The following is a 21,530-nucleotide window of genomic DNA, read 5'->3' as shown; positions in this document are numbered from 1 at the left end:
AAAAAAAAGAAGTGGATGGAAATAAAAAAGAAAAAGAAATGGATTTGTTCGAGCGTGGATGATTGTTAGTGTCCGAGGCGCGTTTAGAATTCCATTAATTACAATTAATTAGAACTAACTCGACATTTATGAAAAATAATAGTGAGATTAAAAAAAAAAACTGGAAGGTAGCGGTCGAAACGTTCAGACATTGATTCGGTCGGATTAATTCGGCATCGGCGTATAGCTTATCTCGCGTAATCATTCCAGCGTACGAACGAAAACAGGTGGTACAATAGTCCATTATTATCCGCAAATATTATTCGAACTAATATGCCCGATGTATGTGTATGTAAAATGTGCGTATTGAGCCGTGAGGATGGAGGTCAATCGATACGGATTTCCAATAATTATTTGATACGACGTAAAACGTTTTCCTACGTGTTGCACACTGCCTCGGCTAATCTCCGCAGAATGTTCGGGCCGAACGTGCGAACATAAAACGCGATGTACGAGAAATATTTAAAAGTACTGTTTTGTTTTTTATTCCTTTTTATTTTGGTAAGCGCCAACGACAAACAAGTTGGCGATTTCCTATCGAGCGTCGAATGAAATCAAACGACGCGCGTTCATTCGCTATCGAGCGCACATCGACAACATTGATAACGCCACATAATAGCGAAGTAACAGCGCGGCGCATAGCTATCTTGTTTGATTCGTCGATACGTCATCGGTTTCTCGTGAAATTCCTACGCTCGTTCAATACGTCGAAATAAAAGAATCGATCGTTTTATTATTTTCTGAAGACGAGGATCATGTCTTGTGCACGTAGATGCTAAAAGTTCATTTGGACGTCGTTAATCGTTGTCGTACGATCATTAAGAGGATGACAATTTTGCATGTAATGCGAATAAACGTTATTCTTGTCTGGGGAAAGGACGATGCGCGTCTTGAAGAGAAAAAGAATGATGAAAAAAAAAGGATAAAGGGGTTGGGGAGAGGGTAAAGGAGATGGGTAAGAGTAAGCTTTTCGCGTACGCGAAATGCGGATGTAAGCGAGTGCTTTCGTAGAAGCAGTTCGGGAACATGGTACTATACTATGGGACGTACGATGGAAGGGGAGAACAGCGATGGAAGAGAGCGAGGGATGCGTCTGCATATTTTATGCGATTTTAATGTGTCTCTGCCTGACTGTTCGGCTTGCACGCTGCTCAACCTCCCAATCCACCTTTCGCGGAGCATCAACGTGGTCTGCCCGTACACCGCCCACGCATCTCCTTCCTCCTGCCTGCACGGACTAGGAGTGACTGCCGTGATGCTCTAATCGGCTTACGCAACAAACCACCCTCATTCCCCGTTTCCACCGCAGTCCTGAGCGCTCTCCAGTCTTTCCTCCCGTCTCTATCTACCCTCCTTACTCTCTCTCTCTCTCTCTCTCTCTCTCTCTCTCTCTCTCTCCTTTTCTCTTGGCGTAAAGCAGGAGAGACCCTAAATGAGGAACCGTCTATTACTTTGTGGTTTACGCCGATCTGTTCTACGCAGAGAGAAATACCCGGTGTTTATCCATCTATCTTTTTTATTCTTTCCTCGATTTCGGTTAGCTTTGAGAGTGTTAGTGTATTGTAAAGATACGAGCTTGGCGAAGCGTTCTGAAATGACGATCGGGGTAGGACGCCGAGTAACGTCGCGAAGACGACCGTCTCGAAGACTCGCGATTTAGAAAAAATTGATAATTTGGCGAAAAAGCTCATCTCCCACGGAGTCATGCGATTAAAATGTAAGTAATAAATGGAATATTCTTGATGAGTCAGGTCACAACGCGTGGTTGTGTGCCCACCTCAGCCCTACCTTTCGTGTCGTGTTTGCCGAGCGTGCACGAGGGGCACTCGGTTGCCCTAGGCCAGGACGTGCATTATTGGATAGAGTTACATTAAACATACGCTCCGTGCCGTATTGTTCGGATTATTTTCCAATACCGGTGTATAACGCGCGCGCTCGCGCTCGTGAGAGATACCTACGGCGCTATCCTCGTACGACGCGATATCGGATGAACCGGAATGAGAGTTGCTATCGAACAAATGTGTACTACGGCTCTCGTTACTAGTACGCTCTCTTTTTTTTTCGTTTCCGACCGACGATGTTTCCTTTGTTCTTTATGAAAAAAAAAAAGGAAACTAATGTCAATCGTACGACACATACGTATGTAAACATATAAAAAGAGTATTATATTTCAATGTATATACGTGATTACTTATTATAATATCGATATTTACAACTTTTTCAAGTGCGGCACGCAGTTACATACAGGAACCACCAATAATCATAAAAATCTTACGCGTACGTTATCTCTCTCTCTCTCTCTCTCTCTGTGTGCGCGCGTGCGCGCGCGCACGAGTGTATGTATGTATGATGTATGTACATATGTATGTAGATATATCAAAGTGTTTTCTTTATTTTCGTATCTGTCCGTTCTTGCTTTCCTCTTTTTGTTGTTTTCGGCGTCGTACTCAACGACGCCTTTCTCTTTCTACACCGAAACGTTTTGTCATTCGACTCGTTTTCATCTTCTACGTGGATATTTTCGTTTTCTTCGTCATCGACTTTCTTTACGGGTGGAGTTACATGCGCGAACACAAAGTTTTTCGTATTCGCTGGCGCCAAATTGATCGTATCATTCAACCGTACTCTCTTAGCGATACGATCCAATTCTTCTTCTCCCCGCGATAAGAACGAACGTTTTTTCATAACGGTCTGAAACCGACAAAGTAATAATGTCATTTATAAACGTTCCTTTGGATACGTTAATTGTTACTTACTTTTATCGCATTTTTTCTTCCTTCCAATGTGGGTGCATTCAATAAATCGGATAAATTGCGCGGCATTATCGGTTCTATCATGGGTTCGTTATCGTTTCCCGAAGAATCTTGTTTCTCAGATTGTTCGGATTCGATTTTTTTTAGCAATTTCACGCCAAATTTGAAGATTTCGCTTTTACCTAAATCCTCCTCGATTTCTTCATCTACTGCTCTCTACGAATGCGATTCCCTCTCTTGAATTCGTTGAGCTCACATTTTTATGTTAAATTCCTTACCTTTTTCTCCTCAAGAAACTTGTCTCTTTCGTGTCTAAGTTTACACCATTCTAATTCATTTTCGTTTTCTTGTAAATCGAGTCCAGCGTCTGTATCGTCGTCCATACCAGATGCTTCGTTGTTCTCTCCGAGTTTATCTAAGTTAAACGAGATAAAAATATTAAACTAAATTTACAAAATGTACTTTGTAAAACGTTTCCATTAGGACTATCGATATCTAGAAATACCTATATTTTTCCATTTGAACTTTCGCTCTCGTCCGTTACCCTCCGTATGCAAATCACCATCTTCGAATAATAATTCTTGTAACATTCTTACTTCTCTTTGATCCTGATCTAATATTTGTCTCATATGAATCTTTTCCAATTGATTACGCACTTTATTTTCATCTATTTCGTCCTCGTCTCCTTCCTCCAATTCCAATTTGTCTAAATCTTTCTCATCTTCGTCTGCCGAATCCCAGTCGCTCTCGCTCAACTCGGCTTCTTTTTCGAAAAATTCAGCAGCAATATTATTCCTGCTCTTTTTCGAAACAATAATTTCGTTTTCTTCGGAATCATAATCGACATAGTCTTCTACTTTTTCCTGATCTAACCGTAAATTACCCTGCTGACTATAGTCTTCGTCGTCATCGGATAATTCTAATTTTTTTGGATGTCGTTTCCTCGTTATTTTCATTTTATTCCCATCATCAGAGTCATCTTCGTTGTCGGAAGAGAAGACAACCGATAACTTATTCCACGGAGCATCGATATTTTTTATATTATCTTTCGTTGTACATCTAGTTTCTCGAGATGAAACAGAATTTTCGTCCAAATAAAGTTTCATGTCTTGAGATGTTTCGTTTACAAGTGATTTATCTTTATCTGATTTCTGTACATCAATCAGACATCCATTCAATGCATTTGTCGTCAATAAAGATGTTTCCTCCAACGATGTTGGATTTAAATCAATCATTTGTGTGGAGGGAAACGCCCCTGAACATAATTGCATGAGATCTTCGTCGTTCGCTACGTCATTATAATCATCGAAAAGTTTTTTTTGTGGTTTTAATCTTTTATCAATACTATACCGACTTTTAGATGTTGTATTGAATGGCATGTGTGTTTGAGAAAATGATTCGGTATTATTAACAAATACAAATTCATCCTTCTTAGCTGAATTCTTTTTACTAGAATTCGAATTTGCGTGCAATATCGTTAGTTGTGTAATTGGAGACACAAAATCAAGAACATTCGTTTTAATCGATGGTGTCTTACATATTTGCGTCAAATCAGACTGATTATTTTTTTGAAGAATTGAAACATCGTTTTCTTCATCGCTGTTCCAAACGATCGAACAATTATCATTATTCGACTCAAATAAATCTGCATTCGTTGTAGTCCTTCCAAAAACATTTGTCTTCGCTTCGTTGATCCTGTCCGTTGAAGTTTTTGATGGTGACAAATTAGAATCATCCTCGAATGCTTTTATAATTCTTCTTGACTTCCGTTTCTTTGTAATTCCGATGCAATCGTCGTTAGAATCATCATCATCATCATCATCATCATTTTCGTATATATGATCCTTTTCACATTTTTCTTTTTCGTCCTCGTCGTTGTCCTTCTTTTCTTCCCCTTCCTCCCCTTCCTCCTCCTCCTCCTCCTCCTCCTCCTCCTCCTCCTCCTCTTCCCCCTCTCTCTCCTCCTCATCATCGCCATCATCTTCATTTTCACTTTCCTCAGCTTCATCGTCTGCAAATTCACACAAAGGCTTACATCTCTTATCTACCATAGGTATATCATTCTCTTCTGGTTCACTTTCTCCACTTCTGCTAGATTCATCTTGTAGCTTTTCCTTGTTATCTATACCGCATACGCTTATATCGTCCATTTCTAATTCATTATCTTTTAACTCTTGTTCCTTTTGTCTCCATTCTTCATTACGTTTCATGGCCATTTTAAACTTCAAGTCTTCCTTCAAACGTTTCAATTTAGCTCCAGGCTTACCTAATTCCGGATCTTCTTTTTCGATAAGAGGCTTTTTATACAAAAGAGAACGTTTAATTGTCTTTAATCCATCAGGGGTATTTTCTAGGTGAACAACATTTATCTCGGTTGTTTCCTCTACATCTTTATCATTTGCAGTATGCTTGGAAAGAAATCTATTTATTAAATTTTCTACACCTTTCTTATTCGATTTCATATCACACGATAAATCAATTATCATACCCGGGCAGCCTTTTAAACGCGGCTCTATATTTATCTTTATATCCTGCAATGATTGTTTTTTAGTACGCTTTTCTTCTTTGTAAACAAATGGTAAACTTTGTATATGCTCAACTGTCTTTCCAATTGTGTTTTCCAAGACACAAGAGGTATCTATATCGTGATTGTCGCTGCTAGATCGAGCATGCAGTTTATCATTGTCATCTTTATGTAATGATGCATTATTATCAATTGCGTCTGATACTTCATACTGTTTTTTCTCTGAACATATTTCACTTGTAGTCTTTTTCAACAAGATCTTCTCTTCTAATTTATCTTTGTTATATTTTTCAACTTTATAGTTTACTAATTCGAGTAACTTATCTATTATCTCTTGTACAACTATTTCATCATCATTTTTATCATGATCATGATGTCTTACTACCTTGTCACTTGTCATTTCGTAATCTTCAATATTTTTTGATAAATCTGCATCAGGTTTTTCTACTTCATCGCTTACATTCAATGTAGATAAGCAATGAAAATTGCTCATATCTAATAACTCATTATTTTCATTAAATAATTTTTCTGAAGTATTGGTTATAATCGATTTACATTGTGAAATATCTTTATTAATGGAAGAAATTTGACCATTATCTTTACCTTTACCATTGACCAATACCTTTTCAGTATTTTCATCGCGAACACAATTAATATCGTCGAAAAGTGTCGTTTCGTTCGCAATGTAAGATGTGCTTGCACCTTTGATATTAGATTCAGAAACATGCTTTACTACTTCCTCCGCTTCTTCTTCCGAGTCAGAAGATTTGTAAAACTCCTCTGCCTCTTTTTCCTTATCTTCAAGTACCTTGCTATGTAAAAAAAAAAAAAAAAAAAACATGAATAATCAATCGATATATAACTAAAAGTTAATATTTTTTTTATCTTTTAGATTCAGTAATACTAAGATATTGCAAATGAATATTACCTTACAATAGCATAAGACATTTTCAATTTAGAAGCTGTCGTAGGTGCGTCGGGGAGCGTAACAGATACTTTTTTTCTATTTAAAAATTCCTGTAAAGTTCGTAGTTTTGGCTTATGATATGGTAAAGATATTGCAGTTTCTCTAATCAATCTTTGAGTTTCGCTGTGAATTTGTCTCATGGCTTCTTCCTTGTAGGCTCTGATAGAAGTCTGGAATAATAATTTTATAAGCAATTTATAACATGTAATAGCTAACTAGAATCATATTTTATAATATCCATCATTGACTTACTTTCCTATTGCTTTCCTTCTTATTATTTGTTGACTTTGTCATATTTTTATTTATTTTTTCTAATTTAATACGTTCATTATCCTCTACAAATGTCGACGTTTGAATATCATCTTCATCCGAATCGCTATCAACCAGTGTCTCAAACCTTCTCACTGCTTTTTTCAACTGAATAAATTTATGATAAATTTAATAATTGTTATAATTCGTTATTACTCCGAATGTAAACTACAAAGAATGAACTTACACATTCTCCTTCCTTTATTGAAGATTGAGATCCATTTACAGAGTCATTATCCTTCGCCATTGTCTTATTTTTCTTTCTTTCGATATTGTTCTTTTCTAAATTTCCATTAAAGATAACAGATTCAGAGTCATCTTCTATCACATTTATCCTGCTTTTGGGTAAAGAAATAGCAATTTCGTTGTCCTCGGAATCACTGTCTATGATGCCTGAGTACGATGGTCTTACTGTCTTAAGTTGATCGTTACTTTCTAAGAAATTATCTTTAACTACGCTATTTTGATCAAAGGCATTCTCAAAGTCACCACCAACATCATTATAATTAGCCATGTCCTTAGAATTAATATCTCTTAAATCTTTTTCAGAACTACCATCTCTGCATTGATTATATGTAATATTGCCACAAGGCGTTTCCATAATTTCATTCAAGTTCTCGTCACTATTGTCATTATTATTATTATTAATAACTAATCCGTTTATAACGGCTTTCTCATCAACGTCGGTGTACTTTAATATATCATTTTATTACGCTATAACTATAACAATTCTATAAAGCAAATAAATAAAATTTAAGATAATATTATTCGACGAATGAATCAGAAAGATTGCTGCACCATATTCTCGTAGTAGCGCGAAAGCTCGAAAGATGTGCGCACTGGCGCCAAATCATTGCCAACTTTAAAACAAAGTAAATATAATATTTTTTGTCCATTTTCACTCGTGCACAAAGTTGATAAAGTTACTTAATAAAGTATTTTACACGAAAATATTGATTTATATATATATATATATATATCATTTTAAAGGATCCTTATTTTATTCATTCTTATCGAACTCATCAGATCATTCATATTCGTCAAAGTAAAGTAATAATTGTATTTGTACAACGTTGGCAAGAGACGTACGCGTCGATCTGATCCTGGGAGTATTCACGCATCGGTACTAACTTATCGGTAAAATATTGACCGTCGGTTTAGTTAAATTGTATTTTTGTTTATTGAAGCGTAAATATTCAAATAAAGGACAAATTTAATAAATAAAATTATAACCCATATATACAGCAGCAAATATGACAAAAGGTATGTCTAAATACTGTAACGTTGTGTACTAAATACCAGTACAAGAGGTTAAGTTCCGAACAAACGCTTACAAAGAGTGAGGAGTATAAATATCAAGGAATTATGAATTTTGAGACATCCTTTTTTTCAGGCTTTGAAGGTATAATAAAATGTTTACTTATTGCATCATTGATGTATTCAGTGTTCATATATGTGTGAATGATATTCGTTATATTCTATTATCATTGATATATTTAAGAACAAAGAAGCGCTTAAAATGTCTATAACCTTTATATTTTAGACGAGGCTTTAGAAAAGAAATCGGTGGAAAATAATGATACCGATAAAAAAGCAGCGTCCGAAGCAGGACCCGATCCATCGGCGCCGATTACAAGAAAGGGTGTTTTAACTTCATTTTTAACTGGCAAACCAATGGAAATACCCGATCAAGATATTGTAATTATTTGTATTATTAGAAATTTAGTAATTTATTTATTTTATATGTTTGTGTTTATGTTTCGTTTTGTAGTATGTATAGACAAATAAGTAATCCTATAATCTCACTTTTACTAGCTTGGTAAATGTCGATTTGTATCAGAGTTTGAAAAGTTGAACCGTATTGGCGAGGGTACCTATGGAATTGTGTACCGAGCTAGAGATACAAAAAATGATAAAGTTGTAGCTCTTAAAAAAGTTAGGATGGAACATGAAAAGGATGGATTGCCAGTAAGCGGACTTAGAGAAATTTCAGTTCTTTTATCATGCCGCCATGAAAATATTGTCCATTTGAGAGAGGTCGTAGTCGGAAGGAGTTTAGAAAGTATATTCCTTGCAATGGAGTATTGCGAGCAAGATTTAGCAAGTTTATTGGATAATATGCAGGCGCCATTTTCTGAAAGCCAAGTCAAATGCATCGTCTTACAAGTGTTGAAGGGATTAAGATATTTACACCATAATTTTATCGTGCATAGAGACTTGAAGGTTTCAAATCTCCTTATGACGGATAAAGGTTGCGTTAAAATAGCTGATTTTGGACTTGCCAGATGGTTTGGATTGCCTTTAAAACCAATGACGCCCAGAGTAGTGACATTGTGGTATAGAGCACCAGAACTGTTATTACAAGCAAAAACACAAACAACTTCTGTCGATATGTGGGCAGCTGGATGTATATTAGGTGAATAAGAACAAACCATATACCTTAATATATATACGTCGCGAACTATGTGTATTTATTATTTGTATATTCTTTTATGTTAGGAGAACTATTGGATCATAGACCTCTTTTACCTGGACGTTCAGAAATTCAACAATTGGAACTAATAGTTGATTTATTGGGTACACCCAGCGAGGCTATTTGGCCAGAATTCAATTCCTTACCAGCATTACAAAATTTCACTCTTAAGCAACAACCGTATAATAATTTAAAACAAAAATTCCCTTGGTTAAGTGCAGTTGGTTTGAGATTATTAAACTTCTTATTCATGTACGATCCAAAAAAACGTGCAACCGCAGAAGAGTGTTTACAGAGTAGTTACTTTAGAGAGCCACCTTTACGTTAGTACAGTATATAAATATAAGATTTATTATATATATATATATATATATATATATATATATATATATATATACATACATACATACATACATACATACATACACATATATGTATGTTTGTGTGTGTATGTGTGTGTACATGTATATGTGTGTGTGTGTGTGTATATATATATATAATGTAATTACCGCACCTTCGTCGCGTATCGACACGGAAATTTCATATTTATTTACTCAACAGCCTGCGATCCAAAACTTATGCCCACATTCCCACAACATCGAAATAAGAAGAAAGTTCTACCACCAAAAGAAAATCGTGAACAAGAGAGCAACGTCACAGACCAGACTAATAATTTACCAGCAATTTCGGATCTTGTAAGTTCAGAAATGTAATTATACATGCATAATTGAGTAAAGAATTTATCAATCAAATTATTGAAACATTTTATTTTATTTTACAGTTGGGATCTTTAGTTAAAAAGAGACGCGTGGAATGAACGGAAGCGTAGTCTTATTTTCACAGACATTTTTAACTATTTTTTCTGGATTACAAAAAACTTCTTGTTTCATAATAAACGCAATATAAAAGACTCATGTATAAGAGTACATGTATAAGAAAGAAAATAGTTTTTATTTACGTATTATGTAGTTTAAAAAACGAAAGAATATATTAATTTTTATTCGTTTGATCGCGATTCTTTCTAAACATGAATGAGATGAAGTTAATTTCGAATTGACCAATATAGATTCAATCAAATAAACCTTTATCAAATTCATTAAACGCGTGTCAATAGAGAAAATTATAAAGTAGTATATCGAAAAATCATCGACTTCAGTCTTGAACCTGTATAATATATATACATACATACATACATATGTATATATATTATTATTTTCTTTTTATTATTATTAATATTATATATTATTACTCCTAAATGATTGCTTTTACTATTATTTTCTTAGAAATAGCGTAATCGTTCTTCTTACTGTTTCATCCGACGTATTTCTTACTTAAACTTTCTTGTTGTTGGACAGATTTTCAAAACGTTGCTTATATTCACCTCGTGGATCATATTTAGTGATTAGGCGATCCCAATCTTTCGATCTTTTTGTTTTAAGATGATTAATAACTTTTTCAGCTGTAACCTTTTGCTTCTCGTTGCATTTAGTACAATCTGTAGCAAGTGCATCAGGTAGAATTTCTGTGTAAAGGAACAACGTTAAAAATGAGATTTAATTAAATTTTCTACATTTTCGACGATAATATCAATAATGATTATGAATTCTGTTTTTATATTTTGTGTTTTTATGAAAAGTATTTTTACACAAGAGAGATAATTTTCGTAACTACTTGTCCTTCATTCTTTATTTTAGCTTTAATTTTCTCTGTGTGTACTTGGATAAACTTCAAATGCATATACATACATACATACATACATACATATATATATATATATATATATATATATATATTTATATAAATCGTTAAATTTTTGTTGGACCTTTTCTTTAACATTACCAAAAAACATTCTAGAAGGAATATGAAATTGATGTTAAATATTAGTACTATTAATGAATCCATATAATATACGTACAAGATATAAAAGAGAATGCATAAAGAGTTACATCGGATTGATAGAATCTCGCACGAAGTGCGAGAAAGTTCAAAGCGCATCTTATGCAATCGTCAGAGTATATTGAACTCAATCGGAGGAGAAGGGGGGAGAGGGGGAAAGGAACAGAAAAGTCTAAACCATGCATCTTTCGATTATTCAGTATATCTATTTATTACACCTACTTATGCCGAATAAAAAGATAATAGACGCGTATGCATATAGATATATACTTACTCTTCAATTCACGACCTTCCGCGGTGCAGGAACCCTCGTCGAGTATGCATCGAATATAATTGGTAAGGACGCGATCGTTCCGAAGAATTTTATCCACATCAACGTCGTCGTACTTGCTAGAATATTTTTCAGCTGCAAGAACCACTGTCACCAATGCCAGAATAATCAGATACCTTGTCATTTTACGCGGCAATTCTTGTTAGATGGAAAAAAAAACTAGGTCGAAAGTTTCACTTTCTTCTAAAATAGAATAAAAGAATCGTCAAAAAAGGATGAACGAAGAATATAAAAGAAGAAGTAGCAAATGGTTTCCCTTTCGCAAAGGGAAAGTTTTTAATGAGTACTGCGATATACCTGCCTGCTTCGGCAAAAGTTGGATAATCAAATAGCATTCATGTTAAGTCACCTTTTATATAGCTGACCAGGCATTGGAGGGGTATTCGTGTTTACGATGGAGGGTATGCACAACGTTTAATACGACGTGGGTGTGCAACGCAATGCAAGTATGAGGCAACGAAGCAAACAAAAAACACGTACTTTTCAAATTCTTTGCTCGATCTCACTCAATATTATTATATTATAAATTCAATTCTGATAATACATAAGTTTTGCAAAATAAGTTTGGGCTCTTACGTGAGAGAGAAAAAGAATCATTCTTTTAATCACGTAGGCGTCTTTCAAATTAATAAAGTAACAAAAGTTATTAATTTGATATGTAGGTGGACAATGACCGCGTCTTCAGCTTACAACGACGTTAAAAGCTTCAGTGAAGTTATTTATATGCAAGACGTATTAGGGCATTGACACACTTTATTACCTTCGGATTACGTCAAGAGAAATCGCTTAGTTGCGATTCTCTCGTTCTTGAAGATAAGTAACACCGATCTTTTACTTAAGGAGCGTACTTAATTAAGTAAACGAGTCAATGTACAAGAAGAATAGTTTTTATTCGTTTATATAAAAGAACGCGCTTTTAACTCATTCGGATCTATCGACGTCATATCTCGCGTCTCTTTCCATTATACTATTTAACAATACCATAGGTAGGATATTTAATAGTTATACTCTCGACATATATATATATATATGTACGGGATGCTCGGCAGAAGTATCAAACGTTAATAGAGGACATTCGTATATATTTGGACATTGATATTGAAACAGAGACAGACAACTCGTTCAAAGAATCGGATGGCTGAGAAGAAAGTAGATTTATGGATGCGCATCATAGATATATGCGAAGAGGCTAATTGGTTATAATCTGAAAATAATACATATCAAATGGAGAATAGAGCTTTCCCGTTGCCCCACGGTAGTATCTCATAAGATGAATCTCGTAAGATTCAGCTCTTTCAGTTATTCTCACGTCTTTTTTCAACTTTGAGGAAGAATTTTGAGGTCAATGTAAATATCGTTCCGATGTTTATTACGATGTTTCCTCTCGGTTCGTTAATATAAATACTTGACATGATTTAACGAAACGCAAGACGTGCAAAGAGAAAGTGATTTCGACACGAGCGTACAATCGATTTTAAAGAAGTCGTATGGCGCACGCGTGCATTTAAATAATCTTTCAAACAAGAGACTTCCGTATTAATCGATAGTTTTTAATTCAATTCGACACAATGAAAGAAATTGATAAATTACGAGCTTACGAGTAGTAACGTCATTTTTATTTTTTAGTTAATCACAAATCGTACAAGTCAGTCTTTTTAAAAATATTACTAGGAGAGTAGCGTAAGGACAATCGTGTAAAAACAATGATTGAATAATTCTAATTTAACCTTGAATAGACAGACGTTTTGAATAATGTTGTATTATAGCATTCCATTCGTTAGGATAATGGTGCAGCATGAAGTTTCTCAATTTCGCATAGCGTTGTTTTAGAAGTGGATTGCATCGCTGGCAGTTATTGTACGCTATTATTGGAATCAGATCTATAACAATGCCATTAACAACAATACGATATCGATTAATGTTTGTAGCTTTCTTCCTCCTTTTTTTTTTTCTTTTTTCTTTTGAATAAGATTTTCCCTGCCCGAAAAACGCGCATACCTTTCATGTTCTGTCCTATTTTGTCACATGGTCTTCTTTCTAAAATACAATCGAGCTGCTTCCTCACAAAAGATTTATCCGTTAAACGATTCATGTCGTCCTGTCCTTGGCAGGACGCAACAATAACAGCAAGAGAAAAAACGATGACAATCCGTGCCTTCATAATTATGTTAAAATCGACAATTATTTGTTATTCGATATTATTTTGTATGATTTTACAAGTACTGTTATATCTTCAATTATATCTTCAGCTTCAAATTTAAAACTGTCCAGTTTCTATGGGCTTGCCGATCAATTTATATATTTCCCCCTTCTTCTTCTTCTTCTTCTTATGATCCAAAAAAAATTTCCAATGTAGTTGAAAAGTTTGAAATTTGCACAATAATTGTATTATAATTTTTACAATTTAATACTATTTTAATAACATGATAGGTAAGAAATAACGATGCATTATAGGAATGACGAAAATATGTTTGATTTTGAGAGATGTTTAAGAATTGTAAAGTCGAATGATTCCAATTATTTAATACTAACGTTATTGATTTCAAATTTACATTTATTATCGTAACGCACGGAAGCGGAAGTATTGGTTGTGCCATCTCGGTTCCCGGCACGGCAATTTCCGTATTTAAATGTAAATCATACGTTTTTAAATCACACTTAAACATTAATTCTTCATATAGTAAAGAATTCAAATAGCTTTTAAAACCACGCTGTCTATTTATATATTCATACATTTATGTTTATTCCAATCTATTCATACATGTAAAATATAATAAGATATAATAAAAGATCATTTTGATTAGAAAGGCCTAAAATGGCAGTACAGCCATGTGCGATAAAATACAATATGATAAATGCGATAAAATAAATATGATAAAAGACAAAAATTTAAGGCCAATTCGTTCAATTAAAAAAGCATTCGACAAAATCTTATTTTTTGTCACAAATTTATATACAGTTCTTATATGTATCAATTATATTTGTTATTTTTTATTTATCGTGAAACAAATGTGTAACGATGTCCTATCTAGCATGGATCACTGCGAGACGCACGCTGTCGTCAAAAAATATATACATATGAGAGACTGAAAGTGTAAGTCATGATCTACTAACACTATCTATTCTAACCCCCACGAAACCATATGTTTTGTATGCAGAGAAGGAGAAACACTAGACAAACTTATATACCGATATGATAGACGCATGATGGACGTTTTTCGTTTGCATTTGTAGTTCATATTTTATCCATACCTATCGCTGAAGTCACACACGCTTTGCATGAGCGAAAGCTGATGAACAGCTTTAAATATGTATATTGTTCAATGATTACAGAAAGTCCTATGTCTCAGACCAAGTACAAATTATTAATTAATCCTCAACAGTAAGTTAAATGTACATTATCAATGTTTAATCGCTTATAAATGTTATTTTCACGCTTGAACTTTTTAAACGTTTGTTATTTTATATAAATTGACCATGTAATAATGAACCATACTGTTACAAATGCATTCTTTACTTTAGATGATAGTTATTAATACATTTTAATGCTTGTTGATATTTTAATACAATTGTTGTATTCAAATCCGATTGCTTTAAAAATTATTTTTAACTTTTAGTTTTATTTGATTATAATTTATTTGAATATATTTCTATTTAGTTACTTTAAAGATGTTATTTATTATTATATTTGTTATATTTTTATAAAAATTTAATAAACAAAGGATTATATTTATATTTGTTTTAAATAGATCACATTGGAAGACACAGATTTTTTATTTTGTTGTAATATTTTTAATAATCGGTATAATATGTACTTGGATCAGTATATTGATATCGAAGATATTCTATGTTCAAACTCTGGAAGAATTAAATCAAGAAAAAAAGACATTAGCTGGTACATGGTTACATCAAGTACAAATGTATACGATATCAATGAAAGAGAATCATACTACAAATAAAAATATAAACATTGATCGTGAATGGCAATCCAATAATTCAACTGAGTAAGGATTTTAACATCTTCTTTTTCTTCTCTTTTCTTCTCTTTTCTTCTTTTTTCTCATTTAATAGAGATATATATTAAATATCATTATGCATAGTTATAACATCATTTTTTTATAATAAATTACAGAAAAATTATTGTATGCTATTATATAGTACCAAAAACCTTCAATACAGCGTGGAATCTTTCTCCGTCGCAAATAGATCCGCATATTTGTACTCACATTATTATAGGTTTTGCAAGTATTGTAAATTGTACGGTTGACATGGGTGTCAATACTAGGATTTATGAGGAAGTTGTAAATCTCAAGAAAAATAACTCAAAATTAAAAGTTATGATTAGTATAGGTGGTGGTAATGAATTTAATTTTGGGTTTCCAGAAATGGTTAAGAACCATGCAAATCGAAAACGGTAATGCCATTATAATTATTTATAAATTCTTTCAAATAATAATCAATGATAATGATTGAAGGTAAATATTTTTATTCTCTCCTCTCAGATTTATAAGATCTGTGTTAAATGTAACAAAGAGATTTAAATTTGATGGATTAGATCTTGATTGGGAATTTCCAGCATGGTTTGAACCTAATGAAAAAGAGAAAATACATTTTGTACAGTTACTTTATGAGATAAGAAAGGAATTTGATCATAGGAGTGAAAAATTAATCTTATCAGTAGCCGCGGCAGCTCCGCAAACTATCATAGATCAAAGCTACGATGTTCCTGAAATTGCAAAGTAAGCATAATGATATTATAACAATGATTATAAATTATGACAATATAAACATTAATGACAATATATGTGTCCAGAGAGGCATTTAATATTACTATTTGAAATCATTTTTTAAATATAACATATTTATAATATAATATAATAATTATAAGATTTTTATAATATACAATTACTATCATCACAATATAAAGTCTCTCTAATATAAATGAATTTATTTCATATTATTTATTTAAAAAATTATTTAACATTGCAATTTCATATGTCCCAGTCGTTATATCGATAGAAGAAAATATTATTTTAGTTATTTACTCTGTTTTAATAATACAGTTTAAAATTGAAATTATAATCTTTATAGGCACGTTGACTTTATAAACCTTATGTCGTACGATTACCACTATTACGTTTGGTATTTTCCTGTAACTGATTTAAATGCTCCTTTATTTCCACATATTATGGAATCAGGATATTTAGATACACTTAATGTCAATTTTTCTGCACACTATTGGGTAAAAAAAATGATGCCAAGATATAAAATTGTCATTGGTATACCAACATATGGTCATTCATATAAATTAGATAATCCTCTAAATCACAAATTACAAGCACCAGCTAGTGGATTTGGTAAGCTTGGTTCCAATGGTTTTGTATCTTATTCGGTAATTTGTCAATTCCTGAAGCATGGAGCAAGTAATGTTTTTGTAAATAAGAGCAAAGTACCATATGCTTATAGAGATGAAGAGTGGATATCATATGATAATAAGGAAAGTATATATTATAAGGTAAACATTTATTATACGATTTTGCAGTATCAATAACGATTCATTATCAACATTAATTGTCCAAAGAAATTATTATGCTCTAATGATTTTTTAATTTTTAGGCAAAGTGGGTACTTGCTAATGGTTTTAAAGGTGCTATGATTTTTTCTCTGAATACTGATGATTGGAAAAATGAATGTAATACAAATGAAAGCTTTCCATTGACACGTACTATTACAAAATTCTTTAAAAAGGGAAAATATTAATACCTTCAAATAAAAAGATTAAAAAAGATTAATACGCAAGAAATCAATAAATTTCTACTTTTTGCGATCTAATAGTGTTGATGAACATAACAAGAAGCAAAGAAAAAAGAATATGCATGGAGATTGACGTAATTGAGATCGCACAATGTTTCTTTTTTCTTTCTTCTTTCTTTCTTTCTTTTCTTTTTTTTTTTCCTTATGTAAGAGTTTACATATGAAATATTGTGTTATGAGTCAAAGAAATTTGAAGAAATATAGACATTTCGATGGATACTTATGTACATATATATTCGCAATAAATTTGAAACTTACTATCATTATTTAGTAGAATAAAAGTAAAAAATTTTATAATTATAATCAATTAGAAAGAATTATTTTGTGTTATTTCATTATATGTATTGTAAACTTATGAAAAATATAATTTATTTTCATATACTTATGCTGTTTAATGTATAATGTTCAATGTACTTATATTGTACTGTAATGTACTGATAAGTAGTAATGTTTAATTTTATTGACTGTACCTGTAAGTGTATGGCCGACCCACCGTATGTATGTGTGTGGATGCGTGTGTGTGTATATATATATTTGTATGTATGATGCATAATGTATGCAGAAAATATCGTTAATTTTCAACCATCAATCTACTATTTTCAAAAAATGTTAATATCCAGCGTAGGTATACCTTATTCAGTCTACAGAGATCAAGTAGTATTTCAATGGTGCCTGAGATGGCAGGAAATGTATTTTCTCAAAGATGGCGTTATTAAAGTTGAATTTAGTGTATAAGGATTAGTGTTGGTTGCACTGGTGAAGCTGTTTGTATACTATTCGATACTATTCCATGTATTACAGAAAGAATTAGAAATAAGAGCGATTCAACAATAAGGTAACAACGTTTGTTTTGTTAATTTTTAAGTGAGCCTGAATTTGATTTAACTTAAAATGGATCGAGAACTTGTTGAAAAATTTATGGAAATAACTGGTAAGGATTATCTACATTCTATTTAGACATTTTTTTTTTTTTTTTAACTTCAGTAGCATGCATATTTAAATGTTCACAATTTAATCATTCATTTTTAATACATACGAACTTTTTGAAAAAGTTTTTAATCTTTCTTGACTTATTGACAAGTAATTATGTTATACTTTACTAATATTATACAATTAAGGTTATTATAAATATATTAAAACATTATTTGTGCGTATCAACAAGCAATGTTGTAATTATAAAACATATATTAATTGTACTTTTTCTTTCTTTTCTTTTTTTTAAGGAAAAAGTGAAGCTACAGCATGCCAATATTTATCACTAGCAGATGGAAATGTAGAAATGGCTGTTACTTTGATGTTCGAAGAAGGACAGGTGCCTCAAGTTCAAGTAACAGATTCTGAACCAGAAGTACGACCACCTATATTACCTACTCAAGAAATACTGGTTGATTCTGAACCAATGTTTTCACTTCCAAGGCTGCCAAATGCTTTTGACAGATTTAGAGATTTTGCTCTTGAAACTCGTATGTATTACGATTATTCGTTATACTTTTTTTATATTTTCGCAATACTAAGCTATGAATAAAAAAGAAAAAAATTTTTGATTTTAAGATTGTAAGCAATACTAAAGAGTTTTACATATCAAAAACAATGTTGTCAATTAAAGATTATAAATATAGTAATTTAAAATGTAGTATAATAATTTATAACTGCATCCTCTATTTTCATTCATAGAACGGCAAGAAGAAGAAATGACTTTAAGAGTTGCCGGTGTGAAAGAGAGCTCCCAACCTAAATCGAAACGTTTAGAAGATTTATTTAGACCTCCGAGTAATATATTATTTCTTGGTACATTTGTGGATGCAAGAGAACACGCGAAATCTTTAAATCGTTGGTTACTTGTTAATGTTCAGGATTCTCAGGAGTTTGTTTGTCAAGTTCTTAATAGAGATGTGTGGTCCAATGAGCAAATTCAAGAAATTGTAAAAGATCATTTTGTTTTGTGGCAGGTATGTAGTAATTGATAATAGTTACTGTACTTTGATTTTAAAAGGAAGTCATCTGTCTTATTTTGAATATTTCTGTTTTTCAATAGGTATTATCAAATACTAAAGATGGAAAGAATTACATAGATTTTTATAAAGTAATAAATTATCCGTATCTAGCAGTCATAGATCCTAGAACAGGGGAATGTATAAGAAAATATAATCACATTACTATAGACAGTTTGATATCTGATTTAAATGACATTTTAAGCCTTCACGCATCTCCAGAAGGTGCTTCTAATGACATAACCAATCATAAGTCTGATAACTTTTCTAAATTACTTATGAAAGATCAATTATCAGAAACATCAAAAAATGTTTGTATACACCAATAGAATTTTGTTATCTATATACTTGTACAACTCTTTTTTGATAATTATATATTAACGTTATTTAATTGTATTTTTTAGAATTATGCGTCATGCAGTAAAAGTACAAGAAATGTAACATCCGATAGAGATTCTGGTCGGTATATCTTTACGATTCTTTATATTATTAATATTTTGTTGTTTATTAAGTTAATAAATTTTAAGTTTTCAATTTTGCAGACAATACATGTAAACAGCTGGATAGTCAAAATAATAGCAATTCAAATATTTCGAGCAATAGTCCGTGTATTTTGAAAAAAAGAAGACGACTCGACAATACAAATCAGAAAATTGAATCTCCTGAAAGGGTAAAACAGGAGGAAGAAAGAGTAGACAAAATACAAGATAGTAAAACCGATATAAATACAGGTCAGTATATAAAAACTTTGCGCGCGCGCGTGCGTATATGTGTAGCATTATATTTAGTTGCAGTACAGAGTGTTTAAAAAAAAGGAAAGTTTAGGATTCCATAACATATAATACTCATTAAATTGAATAAAACAAAAACGTGTATGTATATTCATAAATCCTTGTTTCAGCATTGAACAATTTTTATAACAGAATTACGTATTAATATAAATTTTCATAAATATTGATGATTATGTGTGCCAAACTTTGCAAACTAATTTGTTTTTTTGTTCTTTATAGATAATGATAAGCCGCTCTTACGATTATGTTTACGATTACCTACTGGTGACAAGGAAACAATATCCATGTGTGCTACTAATACTATTGAAGTAAGTGTTAAGATGTTTTACGACATCTTGTTAATTATTTATAATTTTGTTGTTTATACGTACCATAAAATTATTACAATATATAATGTAATATAATAAATATTGATCGCAGGATTTTTTGAAAAGAATGAAAGACATGGGTTATCCACTAGCCGACTATACGTACTTAGTCCCGTTTCCAAAAACAAATATTGGTATACTTGCAGTAAATATTCGACTGATAGACACGATTTTATTTCCGTCAAATACAGTCTTCATAACAAAAACGTGAATATGTGTGTGCATGATACCTTTATCCTAAGTTATTTAGTTATAAAGGATGAAGTATACCTAAGAAAAGTTATCCAGATATCTAGCACCGTGAAAGATATTCGATATATAATATTTTTATTGAGTACCTTACTTCATATATTTAAAAAATTACCACGTGTATATGTTTATATTGTACTTGTTGCTCAAATATGTTAATATCTTCTTTTTATATTACAAACGAAGTTTGAATACAAGCACAGTAATTATAACAGTAAATTGTAGTTTTTACAATACTTGTATACAGCACTTTTTTATGATTTTTATAGGAATATTAAATGAAACAAAAAAAAAGAGATTTTAAATAAATGTGTATAATATTGTAACTTCTAGTTCAACAATGATATAATGGTAGAACAAAACAATAAATAATAAGTTGAAAAATTTTCATATATTACAGAACATAGCTTATTATGTATAAAAACATTTACTTTATTCAATGAATATTTCAATCTTGTATTGATCAATATTGAAATGGTTTTTCAGTAACTCAATTCTGTATACAAAAGAGTTTAGTTAAGTTGAGAAAATATCTCTCTATTTGGTATCTTCAGTTTTAAAGATGAATTTTGTAAACTCTATTCTATATTATTATACATAGAATATTATTGTAGATAGTCATTCTAAAAAAAAAAATAAATAAATAAATAAAAATAAAGAAGAACTGAAGAAATAAGTTTATTTTCTTATCATCTTCTATTTCTGCTATGGTTAACATTTTTAATAATTATGTGTCGTTACTTATTAACATACTTCTATAATATACTCGAATAAATTCATCAGACATTAGATTTAAAATTATTAGTTTAATGTCACTTATACTTAATTTATACATTATTATAACTTTATCAAAGTTAATGAATAACGAAAATTACTATTAAATCAAAGTTTGATTTTTATATAAATTGTTTATAATTGAGTATGTATTATATATTTTTAAATTACGACCAAACAGTTTTATACAGAAAAACTTTATACAGTAGCCATTGTACAATCTTTTACTTCATTTAATTTTTCAAACCGTC

At 31.7% G+C, this 21,530-nt stretch overlaps 4 protein-coding genes across 6 annotated transcripts; 3 read left to right on the top strand and 1 right to left on the bottom strand.

Annotated features, from left to right (window-relative positions):
* The first annotated feature begins 1,728 nt into the window (after positions 1 to 1,728).
* Positions 1,729 to 10,004, top strand: LOC122630906 (cyclin-dependent kinase 10). 3 transcript variants are annotated; one of them, XM_043815953.1, is made up of 7 exons: positions 1,729 to 1,756; positions 7,838 to 7,855; positions 8,136 to 8,290; positions 8,408 to 9,008; positions 9,092 to 9,388; positions 9,627 to 9,760; positions 9,847 to 10,004. In XM_043815953.1, exons 1-7 carry the CDS (start codon positions 1,744 to 1,746, stop codon positions 9,880 to 9,882), a joined length of 1,254 nt encoding a protein of 417 aa, XP_043671888.1. In that variant the 5' UTR covers positions 1,729 to 1,743; the 3' UTR covers positions 9,883 to 10,004. The 3 variants fall into 3 exon arrangements, with proteins under 3 accessions (XP_043671888.1, XP_043671887.1, XP_043671886.1); XM_043815952.1 differs by lacking the exon at positions 1,729 to 1,756 and adding an exon at positions 7,595 to 7,729 and having other exon boundaries at positions 7,838 to 7,994; XM_043815951.1 differs by lacking the exon at positions 1,729 to 1,756 and having other exon boundaries at positions 7,631 to 7,994.
* A 295-nt stretch (positions 10,005 to 10,299) lies between these two features.
* On the bottom strand, positions 10,300 to 11,863 carry LOC122630907 (ejaculatory bulb-specific protein 3-like). The gene is made up of 3 exons (XM_043815954.1): positions 11,590 to 11,863; positions 11,236 to 11,475; positions 10,300 to 10,587 (listed from the first exon to the last, which is right to left on the bottom strand). The coding sequence occupies exons 2-3, from the start codon at positions 11,414 to 11,416 to the stop codon at positions 10,397 to 10,399; spliced, it is 372 nt and encodes a 123-aa protein (XP_043671889.1). The 5' UTR covers positions 11,417 to 11,475; positions 11,590 to 11,863; the 3' UTR covers positions 10,300 to 10,396.
* Positions 11,864 to 14,495: 2,632 nt separating this feature from the next.
* On the top strand, positions 14,496 to 17,091 carry LOC122630904 (chitinase-3-like protein 2). Its single transcript, XM_043815948.1, has 6 exons — positions 14,496 to 14,674; positions 15,042 to 15,296; positions 15,425 to 15,706; positions 15,795 to 16,031; positions 16,384 to 16,807; positions 16,909 to 17,091. Exons 1-6 carry the CDS (start codon positions 14,586 to 14,588, stop codon positions 17,050 to 17,052), a joined length of 1,431 nt encoding a protein of 476 aa, XP_043671883.1. The 5' UTR covers positions 14,496 to 14,585; the 3' UTR covers positions 17,053 to 17,091.
* A 537-nt stretch (positions 17,092 to 17,628) lies between these two features.
* On the top strand, positions 17,629 to 21,162 carry LOC122630905 (UBX domain-containing protein 7). Its single transcript, XM_043815949.1, has 8 exons — positions 17,629 to 18,037; positions 18,330 to 18,569; positions 18,781 to 19,055; positions 19,142 to 19,408; positions 19,502 to 19,556; positions 19,640 to 19,828; positions 20,108 to 20,196; positions 20,309 to 21,162. The coding sequence occupies exons 1-8, from the start codon at positions 17,998 to 18,000 to the stop codon at positions 20,465 to 20,467; spliced, it is 1,314 nt and encodes a 437-aa protein (XP_043671884.1). The 5' UTR covers positions 17,629 to 17,997; the 3' UTR covers positions 20,468 to 21,162.
* The last annotated feature ends 368 nt before the right edge of the window (positions 21,163 to 21,530 follow it).

This window comes from Vespula pensylvanica, chromosome 8, assembly GCF_014466175.1.
Source record: "Vespula pensylvanica isolate Volc-1 chromosome 8, ASM1446617v1, whole genome shotgun sequence".
NCBI classification, from domain to species: domain Eukaryota; kingdom Metazoa; phylum Arthropoda; class Insecta; order Hymenoptera; family Vespidae; genus Vespula; species Vespula pensylvanica.
The sequence above is the reverse complement of the archived record's forward strand: the minus strand, read 5'-3'. Positions and strand labels throughout refer to the sequence as shown.